The sequence below is a fragment of the Martes martes genome (assembly GCF_963455335.1).
Source record: "Martes martes genome assembly, chromosome: X".
Lineage (NCBI taxonomy): Eukaryota > Metazoa > Chordata > Mammalia > Carnivora > Mustelidae > Martes > Martes martes.
Window position 1 is genome coordinate 10,655,947 of NC_137897.1, and position 18,583 is coordinate 10,674,529.

At 45.0% G+C, this 18,583-nt stretch overlaps 1 protein-coding gene across 1 annotated transcript in view; it reads right to left on the reverse strand.

The window, feature by feature from the left end:
- Positions 1–18,583, reverse strand: part of PIR (pirin) — a 104,100-nt gene that overhangs the window by 7,008 nt on the left and 78,509 nt on the right. The window contains exons 7-8 of the mRNA XM_080795638.1: positions 15,661–15,705; positions 5,381–5,463 (exon numbers count right to left, since the gene is read on the reverse strand). Coding sequence (XP_080651764.1) covers positions 5,381–5,463; positions 15,661–15,705 — 128 coding nt within the window. The remainder of the gene's footprint in view (positions 1–5,380; positions 5,464–15,660; positions 15,706–18,583) is intronic.

Here is an 18,583-nt window from a genome sequence, read left to right on the forward strand (position 1 = left end):
GTATAATATGAATTTTTTTTAAATGCATGGAAGTTTAAAATATTATCTTTGTTGAATCCAGTGATAAGTCTTCTGGTACTTGTAACATTATAATGATTTCTAATTAATGAGCTTTGTATCAGAAGTATATAAATATAGGGGCGCATGGGTGGCTCAGTTGGTTAAGCGTCTGCCTTGGGCTCAGGTCGTGATCCCAGGGTAGGGATCAAGACCCACATCAGGCTCCCTGCTCCGTGGGAAGCCTGCTTCTCCCTCTCCCACTCCCCCTGCTTGTGTTCCCTCTCTCGCTGTGTCTCTCTCTGTCAAATAAATGATAAAATCTTTTTAAAAAAGAAGTATATAAATATAATATGATGTAGTATAATGACCTTACCACATATTTAGAAATATGCTATATTAGGAGCACCTAGGTGACTCAGTGGGTTGAGCATCTGACTCTTGATTTTGGCTCAGGTCATGATCTCAGAGTTGTGGGTTCGAGCCCTATGCTGGGCTCTGCACTCAGTGGGAAGTCTGCTTGACATTCTCTCTCTCCCTCTTCCTCGTCCCTCCTCCTTGTGTGCTGCCTCTCTCTCTCTCTAATAATAAATAAGTCTTTAAAAAAGAAAAAAAAATAAAAATAAATATGCTATATTATTAGAATAGGGTAAAGTTTTAATCATTATTGCTTTATTATTTTATTTTAAATTAGACAGACCTAAGACATGCCTCCAAAGAATTACATAATGTTCAGTTCTGCATCAGTGATTAACAAATCACCCTAAACTCAGTGACTTACAACAGTTGGGGTTTCTCACAGTGTGGTGGGGGCTCTTCTTCTGCTCTCTCTGGTGCTGGTTGGGAGGCGTCACAGGACATCAGTGACAGCGGGGGATCTGAGTCATACTGTCCCTGTGTTCTCTGGAAGGATTCCTGTAGCAAGTTAAAATCTCCCGAGTGATCTATAAACCTGTCTCTTTCCCTGTGTCACACTGGCACTGGACATCATAATTAATACTTTTTTCAGTTTCAGGGGGGGGAAAAATCAAATCTTAATTCTAAAGACAAACTTTAGAGACTTTAATATAATAGGACCCGTTTGGAGAGAAATTTTCCTGAGCAGATACCACTTGGATGGTTTTAGAAGGTTCCATTTAGTGCAATATTTCTGGGACCTATTTTACATTAATAGCAAAGAAATGTCAAAAGTAAACCTTACTTTTGGATTTGCATAGATAATCTTCCCTTTTAAAAATTGTTAATGGGAGATTTTAAACCTTGTAATAAGATAAGTAAATCACATGTTTGCCTTAAGGGTATTTCTGGTTAAAGAAACTCTTAATTTGCATTTTCCTCCTTTATCTGAGAAGGTTAATGGTTTGGTGGTCTGGACGCCCTGCTGAGTGCGGACGGAGAAGACCAATCTTGATAAGGAGTAAATGTTTCCATATTGAGTGCTACACAGAAAATATTTCTGGAATTTATTATATTTGGAATTAGGAACATTGTCCATTTGGCCAGCAAGTCAGCTTCAAATTATTCCTAATCTGACATTCAGAAATAGAAGTGTTTAGGGCTCAAACTTCTAACCCCAAGGTCAAAAGTCACACACTCTACCCACGGAGCCAGCCAGGTGCCCCAGGAATGTAAGTTTCTTAATTCAGAAAACATACCTTTTGTGACTGACAAAATATCCCCAGTTTACACGTTTAGGAATGATGGTCAAGTTTAAAAATAAGAGTTTTATTTCTTTTCATACTAGTCTGATCAAATGATGACTTTCCATTTATAATTTGGATAGTAAAATAAAGGGACACTTACAGCTGATGTGAAATGAAAGATGATTTCACCGCCAGGTGTTAAGGAGGCCAGGAGTTTGGATTCCCATTTCAGAAACCTGAATGATGGTCCATGCTTCCTTTCATGACCTTTCCACTAAATTAACCTCTCAGTAGCCCCTTCTCCTCTATCCTAAGCCAGATGTCTGATGTCCTTTTCTTGTTCCTTAAATATATCTTTTTTTCTTTCCCTACTTAGCCTTCTTTGGAGAAAGCTCATCATCTTTCTGGATCTTCAATAGACTGCTGATATGGTTAAAAGTCCCAACTGCTGTTACTTTCAAAAGTCCTCATCTACGGTGACCTTGGGCATACCGTCAAATGATGAAAATCGCGCACAAGGAAAGAGAATGGAGAGCTGTTTCAGAGATGAGTCCCTGTGAGGATCTCAGCAAATGCCTTTTAGGGCTTGATGAAAAGACTCCATATAAAGGTAACGGGGGCCAACGTACTGCTTCAGGTATAATTTCCCCACCTGAAGGTCATGGTCCCTTCCAGCCCAGACCATATATGTCTCTGACTTCAGTTAACCTTCTCAGAGTTCTTAGTTCAGAGTTAGGCCCTTCTGGGTTTCCATGAATAATTTCCTTTTACAAATTGCTCTTGTTATTCCATAAATTCTATTCCTAAGAAATCCAGAGTTCCAAGGATACCAACGATAAATGATCAACGCCCAGGTGAAGGCCCTACGATTTACTGGAGGTGTGGACAGCTTCCCAGCTATGAGTGGTACAGACTCCCAGCCTGATTCTGAAGCTTGAGATGGTGGTAGGACTCTGAGAATGAATCCAAGGGCACGCTTCTGGTTTAAGGACACCTATCATGGTGCTCCATTACCTGAAAACAATCACCAGGAAGAAACTGTGCTTCAGCACGACTTAATTGCATGCAATTGTTCTTACTGGATTTCACTGTTCACACCTCGTAGGCCAATTGAAAGGTAAGAGAATGAACTGCTACCCGTTTTTAAAAAATAAATGGTTACGAATTTTTACCCATAAATAAGCAAAAAAAGTTGTCTCTAGCTTTAATAGAGTGTTTTATTTCTGCCTTTCGATCTATATTTGAAACAAAATGTTCATCTTATTCAGTTACTGAGTTCCCCATGAACGGTGGCAGTTAAGAATTATCTAACCCTTAAACTACAAGTGAATCGGCTGATCCATGAGGCTTAAGGCCTTCTCAGTAGGACATCAATATAAACATGTGTCTCACGGTGACATCGAGCCTTTCATATCAAACCGATGTGCTCCTGGTCAGGGAGCCATCCTGACATCCAGAGCACCCACTGTGGGCCAGAGCCACACGGGGAGCCTGAGCTCCTGAAACAGAGACCATTTCAGGGTCATCAGTACAGCCCAGGATTAAATGCCCAGGGTAGCAGGGGGTTGATCCCAATCTCTAAGAACTCTGAAAAAGTTAAGACTATTTTGAAGCCACTGTTGGGGAGTTTGGGCTTCCTCTAAGAAGTCAAAGTTCTGGCTCAAAGACTCTGAAATCTGGCATAAACCAAGCCCCTTGCGGTTGCTACCTGCCAGGGAGGACTTCAGAGTAATAGTCACGGAGGACAATCCCCCTGTGCAAGAAGACGGGGGTCCCTGAAGCCGAAAATGTGCCGATCTAAGGCAGGTCAAATGCTAGATGGAGCAGGATAGCTGGGAACAGACGCGACCCGCATCATCTTCGGGGCCGCCCCCCTCTCCTGCCCCAGACGACTGGCCACTGTAGAGGAAACCGCCCATTACCACTAGTTAACCAGGAAGACAGGCTTGACTGTGGAAGTAAGGAGTACTGAAAGGGCTAGACGGAAGCCAGGGAGCATACCGAATCCTTATTCTTGGCCACAGCTCAGTGCAAAGGGGATTATGGGGAGCATTAGGAAGTCACATCTTCCTTCTCTAATCCTCAGGCTTAGTTCCAAGTGCAGATGACCCTGAGCTGGGACCATGGAGTGAATCAGGATACTTCAGAGGCTTTTTCGAGCTCTAGAAACTGTTATATGCCCTGAACCCACAGGCCTAAAGTATGAATCCTCATTAGGTAACACGTACCTGACATGACGATCTGTTCAATTAGGCGTTTAGCTCAGTGAACGTTCTAGCTACCATTACTGGGCAGCTGCTAGGTACTAGATCAGGCATCATTAGCACACTTGCCCTGGTAAAGAACCAGAGGAGAAGTACTCTTCTCCCTCCTAATCTAGGGGGACTTGCTGCTATCCACGGACATAAGCATGACATACCGACTGAAATGCTAGTTTTCTAAAATCCTTTTTTTTTTTCCCCTTGAAATCGGTCTCCTGCATCCCTGGCTAGGCTGTGCTCGTACAGAGCCATATCGACCGAAGTGCTCACGACAGGACGGTGCTTCTCGGCTCTCCCAGCTGCCTCCCGCCTTTCCGGCTGCCCCCCACCCCCCAGCCCTGCTGCAAATCTTTCTGGTGGTTCTTTCCAGCTTCTGGAGCCCTTCTCATTTGCAACGTGCCCTCTGCTAGATTATAGGAGGAACAATGGTGTCAAGTTAAAATCAGATAATGTTACAAACAAATCCACTCTCAGGAGGTTCTGGCCTCTGTGTCGCTTCCCCGCCTCTCTCCTGCCTGGGGTCGGCACAGAGGAAACTGCCATTTCTGTAGGTCCAAAGGAGCAGTTTCAAACAGCTCAACCTAGTAAGAGAGGGCACGGACCCCAAGATCTGCATTTTCTCTGGCGCCCAGGAGAATTTTCTTCTACTTGTTTCCTATTTCATGGTGGTGCCTTGGGTGACTAAAGCCGCAGTAGGTGAGCTGCCAGAAAAGTGGGCAAGGATGTAGTAATTCTTCAAATCCACTGCATTCTACAACCCCAGGGGCAGAGCGCGTCACGGCAGTCAGCCCACCTCTCCACCAGTCACCTGCGCACTGAAAGTAGTTCTCATCCCTACTTTGCAAAATTCACCTTGTCAGGAGCTTCTGCAAAATTGTCTCTTCAATCCTCTTTATGAGAAGGACCCAAAGCCACAGGGTTGGCTCAGCGGGCTCACAAGAGAGTGACAGAATCACCCAACGCAATGAGAGAGACCCAGGGAAGAAAGTGACAATCTGGGGACAGACGCTCCTGAGGCTCCTAAAATAGCAGAAACTCTACCTAAGAAGCAGGGGTTGGACCCAAGAGGGACGAAATGCATCATATGCTCTTCTTGGTTCGAAATGGGGCTGACTCGCAAAGGGCTCTCTGTGAGTAAGCATGGATTGATTAATTAATTAACTGATTAATCTCTGTATTTATACTCCTAGGGGGCTGATCCATTTTCACTTCGACTAAAAGTGAAATCAATCAAGGGTCTAAAGAAAGAAAATTAAGAGACAAGGAAGACATGTTGTCTTGTGCTCTCTCTCTCTGACAAATAAATAAAATCTTTAAAAAAAGAAATAGCACAGGTTAATGAAAGGGAATAATAAACTTGTGGCACAGTTTCCTTGCCGAGGGAAGAGAGCAAATTTTCCAGCTGCACTGGAGACGGGCATTTACCTGTAAACCAGTAGAAAGTACAATCTAAGAAAATTAGCGATTTTTAATGCTTACCTTGTTCTCTACCTGGACGTTGTCACCTTCCCCCAGCACTGCTGTGTGATGAGGTGCGATTTTCTGTTGTGCATCCTCAGGTCCTACAAAGAAGATGACCCATGAAATCAAACGTTCTTTATAGTACATTTATCACATGGTTACAAACGTGGTTAACTCCATAGCACCGTAATATCTGTCTCAACCTCAGACTTAAGAGACTTAGGAGTCTCTGTAAATCTCTTGGTTTATTATACCTGTGAATACTAAAGTCTGAAACTGGCTGGTTTCCAATGCAGAAAAAAACAAGGAGGTTTTTCCTCCTTGTGAGTGTTTCCACTTACAATGTCGGTGGCAGGCCTAACAGTTCAATTTATAAGCAAAGTCTTTGGCATTACATGCTAATAAGAACGCTTCCTGGACCAAATTATACACACCTCCCAGGAATTAAGCATACTTGGGAAAGTTAGTAAATGCTATCATTAATTCCTGCCAACAAGTATTTATGGAACACCCACAACTGCCTAATTCTATGAGAAAATCCAAAGATCAAAGCCAATGCCTTTTTTTGTGTTTTTTTTTTTTTAAAGTAGGCTCCACGCCCAATGTGGGGCTCGATTGAACTCATGATCCTGAGAAGCAAGAGTCGAAAACTCTACTGAATAAGCCAGCCAGGCACCTCTCAGGCTCCTTTTACACAAGTAACTCAAATCTCATTGGGAGGAACTAAATATATTTTCATAAAAGAATCAGAGAGTAACTCCCTTGAAAAATAAGTAAGTGGGATAGCTACTGCACTATGAACAAGGCTTTGTGCTAAAGGCTATGTTGGGGGAGGGGTGTCTTCAGAATGGCTACGTTCCTACCCCTTCTATAATGAGACTGACAGATGAAACACAAATGAAATTGTGTCCTAGTACAACAGTAAAATAATGAGCAAAGTTCAATGAGAGAACGGGGCTGTAGGGGCTAACTCAGGTCTAGGGGCCCTAAGGATTGGTCATGGAGGAACGGACTTGAACAGAGCTTCGCAGGATTACAGAGATCTGTGCCACGTAAAGCTAGGGGATAGAGCATTCTAGACAAGACAACAGCCTGTGCGAAGCTGAGGTGTGGGGAACATGCAGGGCGTCTCTAGGGGAAGCGTGACCCGTCCACTACTGCTGTGACATTCCTTTGGGAAGAATGATGGAAATGGAGACTGGCTTCAGATCAAGAAAAGATTTGGAAGCCATGCTTATCCACATAAAGTGGGGGGCCTCTGAATACACAGTGGGATGTGAAATGGTCAGCCCTGTGTCTTGGGGACATAACTCTGGGAGCGGAGCATAGAATAGACTAAGGAGGGATACACCTTAAGGACATTTGGAGACATAAATCTGGGCATCCCCCTGACATGTTAAAGCTAAAGCTGAATAATCAATTAGGGGACGCTTATTTAAGTGAAAACAACAGCTTGAGAAATTATTATATAAACAGACACATAATTTGTGAATTTTGTGAATACTGGAGCGCAAACATAGTAATTTTTTTTTTTTTCCGAGAGAAAGCCTCCCTTCTACCTCCACTTTGGAGATCACCCATGTGAAGCAACAAGGCTCATTTTGATGCTTGCAAATGTGAGATAGGATTCTAACTAACCAAAAGTTCTTTTTTTTAAATTTTTATTTATTTCTTTGACAGAGAGATCACAAGTAGGCAGAGAGGCAGGCAGAGAGAGAGAGGGAAGCAGGCTCCCCGCTGAGCAGAGAGCCCGATGCGGGACTCGATCCCAGGACCCCGGGATCATGACCTGAGCCGAGGGCAGAGGCTTAACCCACTGAGGCCCCCAGGCGCCCCCCGCCCCGGCCCCGAGCAAGAGTTCTTAACCTGGGGTCACTGCAGTCCCAGGACCCACGGCTAGAACTCAGAGCAATCACTGAAAGGCAGTTTTTCACGAACACGGAGCTGAGGTGCAGCCTTTCCTTCGGTCATGAATGTAGCCAACAACCACTGACTCTGTCTCCAGGAGAGATCACAGGTGTTTCCCCTCCCGTTACAGTGCCGTGGCCATCTCGAAACACCCTTCATGGGAATCACTGCTGAGAACGCAGAGTAGAGCAGCTGCTCAATGGTGTTCTTTCAGATGTCATCCAAGAAGCACACCTAGAACTCTACTGCAAACTTCTGCTTTTACCATTTTAATGATTTCATTGAATTAAAAAAACAACACTGTTCTGAGGTGGAGACTTGGCAAATGACAAAAGGGTCCACGGCACAAAAGAAGATTAAGAACCTCTGTCCCCAGGGCGCCTGGGTGGCTCAGTGGGTTAAGCCTCTGCCTTTGGCTCAGATCAGTATCTCGGGGTCCTGGGATCCCAGCCCCGTGTGGGACTCTCTGCTCAGCAGGGAGCCTGCTTCCCCCCTCCCCGCCCCCACCCAACTCTCTGCCTACTTGTGATCTCTGTCTTTCAAATAAATAAATAAAATCCTAAAAAAAAAAAAAGGAGCCTCTGTCCCAGAAGGGGTGTGCTAGTCAATGTTTAAAACTAGCTTTCAGGGGCACCTGGGTGGCTCAGTGGTTTAGGCCTCTGCGTTCAGCTCGGGTCGTGATCTCAGGGTCCTGGGATTGAGCCCCGCATCGGGCTCTCTGCTCAGCAGGGAGCCTGCTTCCTCCTCTCTCTCTCTCTCTCTGCCTGCCTTTCTGCCTGCTTATGATCTCTGTCTGTCAAATAAATAAATAAAATCTTAAAAAAAATAAAAAATAAAACTAGCTTTCAGATAAAGGGCTAGTATCCAAAATCTATAAAAAACTTATCAAACTCGACACTCAAATAATCATCCAATCAAGAAATGGGCAGAGGACATGAACAGACATTTCTGCAAAGAAGACATCCAGATGGCCAACAGACACATAAAAAAATGCTCCACATCACTCGGCATCAGGGAAATACAAATCAAAACCACAGTAAGACACCACCTCACACCAGTCAGAATGGTTAGAATTAACAAGTCAGGAAACAACAGATGCTGGTGAGGATGCAGAGAAAGGGGACCCCTCCTACACCATTGGTGGGAATGCAAGCTGGTGCAGCCACTATGGAAAACAGCATGGAGGTTCCTCAAAAAGTTGAAAATGGAGCTACCCTATGACCCAGCAATCACACTACTGGGTATTTACCCTAAAGATATAAATGTAGTGATCCAAAGAGGCACGTGCACCCGAATGTTTATAGCAGCAATGTCCACAATAGCCAAACTATGGAACCTAGATGTCCATCAATAAATGAATGGATAAAGAAGATGTGGTCTATATATATACAATGGAATACTATGCAGCCATCCAAAAATAAAATCTTGCCATCTGCAATGAGGTGGCTGGAACTAGAGGGTATTACGCTAGGTGAAATAAGTCAGTCAGAGAATGACAATTATCCTATGATCTCTCTGATATGAAGAATTTGAGAAGCAGGGTGGGGGCCTTGGGGAGTAGGGAAGGAAAAAAGGAAACAAGATGGGATCGGGAGGGAGACAAACCATAAGAGTCTCTTAATCTCACAAAACAAACTGAGGGTTGGTGGGGGGTGGGGGGGTAGGGAGAGGGTGGCTGGGTGATGGACATTGGGGAGGGTATGTGCTATGGTGAGTGCTATGAAGTGTGGAAGACTGATGAGTCACAGACCTGTAATACAGGTCAAATAATACATTATATGTTAACAAATAATACGTTATAATGTATTATTATAACAATACATTATAAACAAATAATACATTATATGTTAATTTTAAAAAGAAATAAAGAAACAATTTGAGAAAAAGAAAGGATTAATATATATTTGAAATAGAATTACTGAATAAAATGTTTAACTGAAAAAAAAAAAAACTGGCTTTCAGGAAGGAGTGGGAGAACGAACCCAATTTGTAGCACGTGCTCATTTCCATGGCGTAAAGGCTCCCACTGTGGGCAATTTTCAAGTTACCGATGTAAGGCGTGAGGTCAGGGAAGAGGTGCACAATCGGCCCCTTCGAGCCAGCGACAGCTGGCCCAGCACACCACCAAAGGTCCTTTCTCTATTGAAGATTTAGGTCAGCAGGGGCCATGGAAGTGAACGAGAGGCCACCACGGACTTTCTACTCATGTACGGATTTAGCAATAGAACAGAGGTCTGGGAGTCTAAGAATAATCTCACTTAGAACTGGGTAATATCTTTAATTGTGCGATGAAGAAGCATTTTATTAAAGGTGCTTTACTGAGATGCCCTGGGGGCAATGGACCATGTCTTTTATCTTCAACTCATTCATACAAAACACCCAAATACGTCACCCACAAGGTCTACTCCTGGCCCCTCATTTTAGAGGGAATATTTTAGAATGTCCCACCCAACAGAAGCCCCAACAACTTCTACAGCCCCTCTCCTGTCGTTATGGAGTGGGCTGGCGAGGGACAACTCTCCAATAATGCAGAACCGGGTTCCTCTGCACCTCCTCGCCAGGGAGCTCGCTTGACTGCCGTGTTCCCGGGTCTATGAGCAAACACGAAATTAGAAACAAAGACTTCGTGTTTTCCTAAGAACGCCAATCATCACTTTATTTGGAACACCATTTCCGCCCACCCTCTTTGCCGCTCAAGAGGAGGAATCATAGTGCTGATTCTGAAGAGACTCTGTGAAATGCTCCGGCTTATGGCTGACCTTCGTTGCAGATGCTGGAGTCAGGTTTCCAGGTCATTCTAACTGTACCTTGAGCTTCTATATTGTTTTAGGAAACGTTTAAAACAGGATCCCCGAAAACAAAGACTGCTTCTGTCATCTTATCGTTTCTATGCTATCTCACCCACCTGGTTATCTCCTGGACCTAAAATTAGTCGCAAAGAAAATATACTTTATTGTGTTTGACTACTTTCAATTACACCAGAGCCAAATCAGATACTAAATAGTTTCCATCGAGAAGCTTCGCCAAGAATGTTGACTCTAATAGGGCAGTTAAGGAAGACGTACGGGAAAACAATTGAACTGCAAATAGTTTGGTTTGCCGAAACAGTCCTGAAAGGGCAAAATACTTTAACACATATTTTCAAGTTAGTGCCGCGGTTTCAGCGTGTGAGCTTGTCCCCATATGCCCGATTTCCTTTCTCTTGTCTTTACAAGGACACCCACGCCAGTGACGGGCCATTCTACCAGCGATGGCACTTCCACTAGAGTCTGATTTCCTCAATTGTGTATGTACAGTGGAAGCTCTCTTATCCGATGCAATCAGGATCATTAACTGGAAAAGACAGTCAACCGCCTCCGACATTTTAAATTAAAGCGCAAATGTGCATACATTCGCCAACTTTTAGAAATACAGTCAAGGTGGGTCAGCTGATTGGACTGAAGCCCTGTCTCTCCAAAGAGTACATGACTGCAACCACTGAAATCCTTCTAGATGACTAGTTGCTCCCATTCTTTTTCTTTCATCTTTCCCATTCTAATTCAAAAGCTCTTTTTTTAGCAATTCCCTTATACAAAGCATTTGGCTGAGTTCTAAAAATTCCGACTTTTCTTGTTTTTTTTTTTTTTTTAAGATTTTATTTATTTGAAAGACCGCAGGAGTGGGGAGTGATGGGGAGGGGAAGAGGCAGAGGGAGAGGGAGAAGCAGGCTCCCTGCTGAGCAGGGAACCTGATCTTGGGGCTCGTTCCCAGGACCTGGATCGGGACTTAAGCTGAAGACAGACGCTGAGCCGACTGAGCCCGACTCTTTTGATACCTACTTCGTTAATTTACATATTGCTTAATTAAAGTGCCTCATTGCAATCACAACTGCCTTTAAAGTTCAATTTGGTTGCAGGGAGTAGCAATGGGCAAGCAGACCAGGGTTGCTCGTCATCCTGGGTGTTCAAAGCACCTCACAGCAAGGTATTCCTCATGGAAGGAACACACTGCTCAGTCCAGTTCATTCTAGGTGAGTGGAGGTCAATTCGGAGGCCTTCTAGCGTTTCTCCCCTTTTACTGAGATCCAGGGTCCGTGTCAAACTTAGTACCACCCAGAACCAGAAGCAAAGGGCTAGGCACAAACTAAGCACGAATAAATACTTACTTAAGTGAGTCTGACACATTTCACTACCTTCAGAGTAAGCCAGTTAGGTGTCATTTCAATAACCACAGACAAATATTTTTAGATTTCTAAATGTACTTTCTCAGCCAAACAGTATACGTGATACTGGTCCCTCTAGGAGTGACATCCAAGCTGATAAACCGTCCCGCGCCGGAGGGCTACGGGGTATAAACTCCTCTATTTGATCTGTGTTAATGTCTAATGTCATTTTCATCTCAGCGCCAGGGAAGGGGTTCAGCACCAGTTTACTTGGCATCTATTGGCTTTCTGACTGTGTGGTTTTCAGTTTTTTTGTTTTCTTTTTCTTTTTATCATCTACTGACTGCACAGATGTCAGCTGAGGGCTGGTCAAAGGACTTGATGCCTCAGTAGAAGACGATTGTCAAAGATCTCACTCCAGTAATCTGTCATGTTGAAACCTCCACCTGTCCTTACTCAAAACTTACCAATGTCTGTCTTTTAAGAACTTCCTGCATCAATTAATATTTTGAGTCCCCCTGAATCCCCATTTAATGGAATCTCCCCAGATTACTTTCTCAACCCAAATGGCAGTCTCTTTATTCCAGCTCAACGCACACTTATAACATCTATTCCAACAGAATGGAGGAGCACGACATTTTGGAAAAGACAATTACTTGCTTATTGGTTCCTGCCATCTGTGGTTTGCTGGTGCCATCCAGGTTTTAAAAAGCAAGATAAAATTGAGGCGGTGAAGTCAGAACGCGTTTTCTGGATTCTCTCTTATAGATTTCATACATCAGTACATATTTAATAGCTTTCGGGCTTTGTCTTTTTGCCTCTGGCGGTTTGTTCTTGCCCTTTTGTTTTTCTCATTAACATCTCCATGGGGGGGTAGGAGGAAGGGAAGTAGATAAAATTCAAATGAGATCATTTGGCCAGTCACCGACTGGCTAAAGCAGAGTCCCCAAAGGCCAATATGCGAGCTGGATTCTCTCCACCGTCCAGTTTACCCCGGACAGATGTAAGTCTGCTCCAATGCTGCAACTGTGACCCCATTTCCTGCCAGATGTTTTGCACTAGTGGCCCACAGTCATGAGAGGGGACCAGGGCAGTGACTAGAAACGGCTCAGAAAACTCCTGCCTTCTCAAGAAAAACAAGGGGACGTATAGACCATTCTTACCCCTTCAGCTGTTGAGCTTTTCACTTGTTAAAATCTTGGACCAAAGGTTTGCTAGGAAACAGGGCTCTAACTACTGATGAAAACAGATTTTGAGTGGGTGCCTGGGTGGCTCGGTCAGTTAAGTCTCTGCCTTCAACTCAGGGAACACACAGGCGCACAGGCGCGCTCTTCCTCTCAAATAAAATTTTTTAAAAAATATTTTATTTATTTATTTGACGCAGAAACACAGCAAGAGAGGGAACACAAGCAGGGGGAGTGGGAGAGAGAGAGAAGCAGGCTCCCAGCTGAGCATGGAGCCTGATGCGGGGCTCGATCCCAGGACCCTGGCATCACGACCTGAGCTGAAGGCAGATGCTTAACCACTGAGCCACCCAGGCGCCGCCCAAATTCTTAAAAACAGGTTTTGAAGGGAGGAGGACGAGGGGATGGACAAAATGGGTGAAGGGAAGCGGGAGGTACAGGCTTCCAGTTACAGAAGGACTAAGTCACAGGGATGAAATGCACAGCATTCAAAATCAATCAATCAATCAATCAAAAAATTGGGAGGGGAGGCACACCATGGCGAATACAGGCCTTGATATCAGAATAGTGTTGGATGGAGACAGCTGGGAGCACCAGGTGTGGTGAGCACAGCATCACCGACAGACCTGTTGAATCGCTACGTGGTACCCCTGCAACTAATGTCACGCGCGTGTCAACAATACTCCGAATAAAAAAACAGGTTTTGAAGATCATTTGTTAACTTTTTTCTCCGAGTCATCCTCCACACCACCATTTAAACCAAAATCAAATAGGAGCGTTTGTAGTGTTCCAGAAGCTAAGAAAGGTTTCTACCTCTGTAGATGGCTGAAATGTATCAAAATAATAGCATTTTGTGACACATGAAAAAGACATGCAATTCACGCTTCAGTGGCCACCTCAACGGCTTCTGGATTACTGGATTACCGGATTACTGCAGCTGCTTTTGTGCGGGGAGGGCTGGAAAGAGTCCTTGACAACTAAAACTGTCCAGTCCACAGAGATGAAAATATTTATTATCTTGGCCTTTATAACAAGTTTGTTGCCCCTGCCTTTTCTCATCCTACACCAACATTCCTGCTCTCCCTCCCACCTCGGAATTCACCGTGCTCCCTTTGTTACTTTCCATTTGCGCAGGTTATTTTGTTTCTCTTGAAATCCTAAATCAATGGGTGCTACCGCCACAAAACCAGTCTTGACTCTCCACATGTATCAAGTACGTTGTGACACTCAAGATTTTCAAAAGCTCTTAGAACAGATGATGCGTCGCCTCTTTCAGACGGTTAATAGAGTTTAATTGTGATACTTGTGATATTACTACTATTTTTTCAAATGCTGAAAGAAATGAATTTTGCTTCTGACCCGTAATTGAAATGCTATTCGGTGAAAGAGGAACTAAGGCCATTTTTACTGTATAAAATCAAAATACATGGATTTGTATTACCACTATTTTCCAGGAGAGTAATTTGAGGCAACTGAACTCTTTCAGAGATTATGAAGAATGGTTTAAGTGGCTCTGGGGGTCGCCTTCAAGTTCGGAGCAGATGTTATCAATAAGGCAGCGGTCGGGGCTGTATTACCCCAGGAGGTGGCCATGTTGGGGCCCTGTGAGGTTGAGTGGCACGCATCACTGTCGTGAGGGGCAGGGAGGGGGCGGGAGAGGCTGATTCTCTTAGTTTCGGTCTTCCCAGCAACACTGTCTGGGATGCAGATTTAAGGGCAAGGAATTTACCCGAAGTTGGACACAGGCAACAAGAGAGTTAGGAGAGTTAGGTCAGGGAAAGAGGACAAAGAAGAGTGTGCTCTCAAGCCTGTGCCCACTGTGGGTGGCTGGGACATAAGCCCATGGGGAAAGGCTTAGAAAGGCCTCACAACACACAGCCCTCCGTTATCCCACCTGAGGGATGAGGTAGCTTCTGGAAATGTCAATCCCCCAGCACCTCTATTCTGCCCTGTGTGGGGCAAAGAGAGCAGCCTTCCCCATTTCAGAGACAGCTTCAGGCCATGAGACACGGATACCCCCGGTGAGTTGGAAGTCGTCAGGGGGCACCGTGGAGATGAGGCCTCGGGGGTGTGGGGAGGGCACCTAGAGCATCTGCGACAGCAGTGTTCCGTCGGGCCCACAGAGAGATGCGCTTCCAGGATGACAGGGCGGGTGGGGACAGATGCAGCAGGAGCCAGCCTACAGGCTCGACTGGGAAAGACAAGTTCAATGGGGGAGCTGCCGAGTTGTCACTGTACAAAGATTATGGAACGCGGCATGGGAAACAGGACGGGGGAGTCCTTGGTTCTGGTCCCGGGTCCACCAAGGCATAAGCGTGGCAAGTTATATAACTTCCATTAGACTTTACTTTTGTCATCTATAAAATGACAGTTGGGGGCGCCTGGGTGGCTCAGTAGGTTAAGCTGCTGCCTTCGGCTCGGGTCGTGATCTCAGGTCCTGGGATCGAGTCCCGCATCAGGCTCTCTGCTCAGCAGGGAGCCTGCTTCCCTCTCTCTCTGCCTGCCTCTCTGTCTACTGTGATCTCTCTCTGTCAAATAAATAAATAAAATCTTTAAAAAAAAATGACAGTTGGTTGAGTCTTGAATGGCCCTCCCAGACCAGACTCAGCAAGAGACACGTATACAACCCTTAAAATAAGAGACCAACTCTGAAATTTCTCAGCGGCACCTGGGACTGCAAATTCACCTCCTTCTGCCTTCCAGGAGACAGATTCCTGCTCCCCTCAGCCTCTTAGAGCCCCATCCATCTATCAGCACAGAGATCGCCAACCTCTTAACAAGGATGTCAGCCCACATGACCATGCCTGGACCTTACATCCACACATAGGGCACAGTAAAATGGTGGCTGTCGTGTGTTCATATTCCCCTCCCTCACTGAACATGCTGGAAGCTGAGACGTGCCCTGTCCCGGGCTTGCCGGGACGTACTAGGATGTAGAGAGGGCTGGCGCCGGACAAGAGGGCAGCACAGTACTGGATTACATGAGAGGTTTCATCTTGCTTTCTCCCGCTTCAGTCCTTCAAATTACAGTGCAATTGAATCCAAACAACATCGTCATCACTTACCAATATACACATTCTCAGATATGGTATAAATGAAGCTTGTCCATCCTGGAAAAGAACCAGCAATGTTAAAAGGTTAGTGTCCATAATGCCAAAAGGAACAAAGATTAATAATATATTCAACCAATCTCTAGGAAATATAAATATATCTAATAGATATCAAAGATAAATTGAGATGAAATCCTTTATTTTCTCTTAGATGCACAGTTAAAATTTAAACTTCTGTGAGCTGTTAAAAACACACACTCCCACATGCGTGCATGCATGGACACACGTATACATGTAACCCTATACCTAAACGATTTGGCCCACCATGTTTAATATCTACCCAAGTAGGCAGTATACAGCTCCCCCAACTACAAAACCATATCCCAACAGCTGTATTAACAAACCGTCCCCTCCAGTTTTAATGTCCTGCTAATAACTGCAACACCCCAGTCTGGCTTATCTTTAGTTCATTGTATATCCAGGTAGTTTCAAGCGTGAAGAAAATTCTAGAAACACACTTTACTTAGTTGTACTTGAGTCTCTAGTGAAGTCATTCCTCTTCATCTATCCTAAAATGGAGGTTCAGTTCCAGGGATTTGGGGATGCACAATCTTTGGGGTACACGTGGGGTTCAGATGGTCTGTGCACTCGCTGGAACTGCGTACCCAATTTTTCAAGCGTGTGTGCTTTTCTGTGAGGTTATACAGCATTCAGCAGACTCCCACTGTGACCCATGGGGCCACGATCTCAGAACCACAGACGACCTGCCTCTTGTTCTCCCAGTGCCAGGCAGCACTGGGTTTCCATGGGTCTTCGTACCCATGACCCAGAAGGGATGCTGCACGGCCACCGGGAGACCTGAAGCCAGGAATGGCAAACTCAAAACAGAAGCAGGACATCACCTGTGTGCCGTCAGTGGAAAAGGAGAAAATGTGGGATGGTAGAGTTCAAGGGAACAAAGCAAAGGCACGTGTGGAAGGATCACGGACGACAACATATACTCTAGGGTTGCGGGTGCGAGGCCAGGCGGGTTGAAACACGCAGGAGAGAAGGTGTAACTGATAACACTCGATATCGACCAAGTCTGGTTAAGAAAATCCAAAGGATGGCGAAACAAACCAAGACACTTGGGCGGACGCCAGGGGAGGTCTTTTCACCCTCCCATTGCCCAGTTTTTCCTCTCTGAGATTTCACCAACCTCAGCTGAAGGCCTCTGGAAGTTATTCGACTTGCTGATGGCTCACTCCCCCTTGGTGTCCCTTACGGACCCACATGCTCAGTCTCCATGCCAACAACACTCACTCCCGCACATGCACTGTGGGCGGAGTCACTGGGATGAAGAAGGCCCAGCTGGAATGTGTGAGTTCTGCAGTTTGGCGGAGGGAGGTTCGTGATGCAGAAAGCCCAGGCCAACGATCCACAGCCCCCTTCCGCGTGTGTTATCGGGGCGGGCCCGGCTCTACTACAGAACAGCTCTCTCTGCTTTCTCATGGCGGCTCAGCCTCTCCAGTCCTACTGGGCCTGATGCGAACCATAATTCTGCAACAAAACCTCTTTCCTCGCTGATTTTTTATTAAAATAAAAAATCCACCACTGAACATTGTTTACATTGATTTTTCAAAGTGCAAACGTCTTCGCTGTGTTTCTCTGATTATTAAAAAAAAAAACCCTCATGCACATAAAATTCAAACATATTTTAAGACTTGGAAGTGTGCAATCTCTAAATTGAAAATCTTTCTGAAATCTTCATCCTTGGCCCAACATCGATATTGCTAACAATTTGATATTTATGTTTTCAGTGTTTTTGTTTTCTGCGCTATATATCATTTGCTTAAAAGCCTGAACAAACTCAATGTTCTATTCTGAATACCTTTCCATGTCAAAACAGAGAAATAACTCATCCTCAGGAAAGACTGCAAAGCATTCCAGTGGAAGGACGCGTCATAATTTACGCAACCAAGCCCCTCTTTGTGCTGGAAAGGTACTAAAAAATTAATGGCTTCTGAGTTCGACAAAACCTCAAAGCTCTCAATTGCTCAACTGCGTTTTTACTGAGGTTTACTGTGATTGTCCTAATCATTTCTTCTCTGCCCTCTGTGCTTCATTCCTACGCACCCTCCAAACAGAAAACTACTCCACACAGAATTGCCATTGGTCTGTTTTCTGTTTTATCTTTATTCATGATCCAGAAGGATCAAACATTTGCTCAAAGTCATGGCCAGGTCAATGGAGTAAGTGCATTCACCTATGTTTGCCCTTGGAAAAGTCTTCTATTAGCTTACAGAGCCCCTCCTCACCAGCAGTAACAAAATTCACGTTACTGGGGGGAAGGCACACAGCATTAGAGGGAATGGAGTCAAAACAGGGGGCGAGGGGGGCGGGAATTGCCTTTCTTCCTTCTTTTTAACATGTTGTCCAAGTGCACGTGCCCCTGGTAAACCTGAAAGAGGACTTCCAACTACCTACGTTTGGTCCTCAAACTTTCTAATTGAGTCCATTCTTTCCAACTTGTCTCTTGGTTCAGGCAAAAGACCTTGGGGGCAGGGCCCCCCCCCCCCCCCCCGCCATGGGACCTGAAACTACCCCGTCAAGCAGTAAGGACCGCCCTGAGCCAGCAAGACCCCTCCCACGATGGATTTGCCCTTCACCGCCCACCTGCGGGTACCCACCCCACCCGTGTCCCACATTTTCCTTCTATAAACCGGGATGTACTTTCAGCACTTTGGAGACAATCTTTGAGATACGAGTTTGCAGTATTCCCAGTGTGGGAACAAATGAATAAACTCCTTTCTTGTTTCACCACTACTACTTTCTCTGCCCTCTTCTGACTACAGTGAAACAAGAGTCCAATTGTGTGAACGCTTCCTATATGTTTAAGAACCAGCGCATTTTATTAGAATTCCTTCTCTGCAAGAGTAGGCCTGCATCAGCAAAGCAC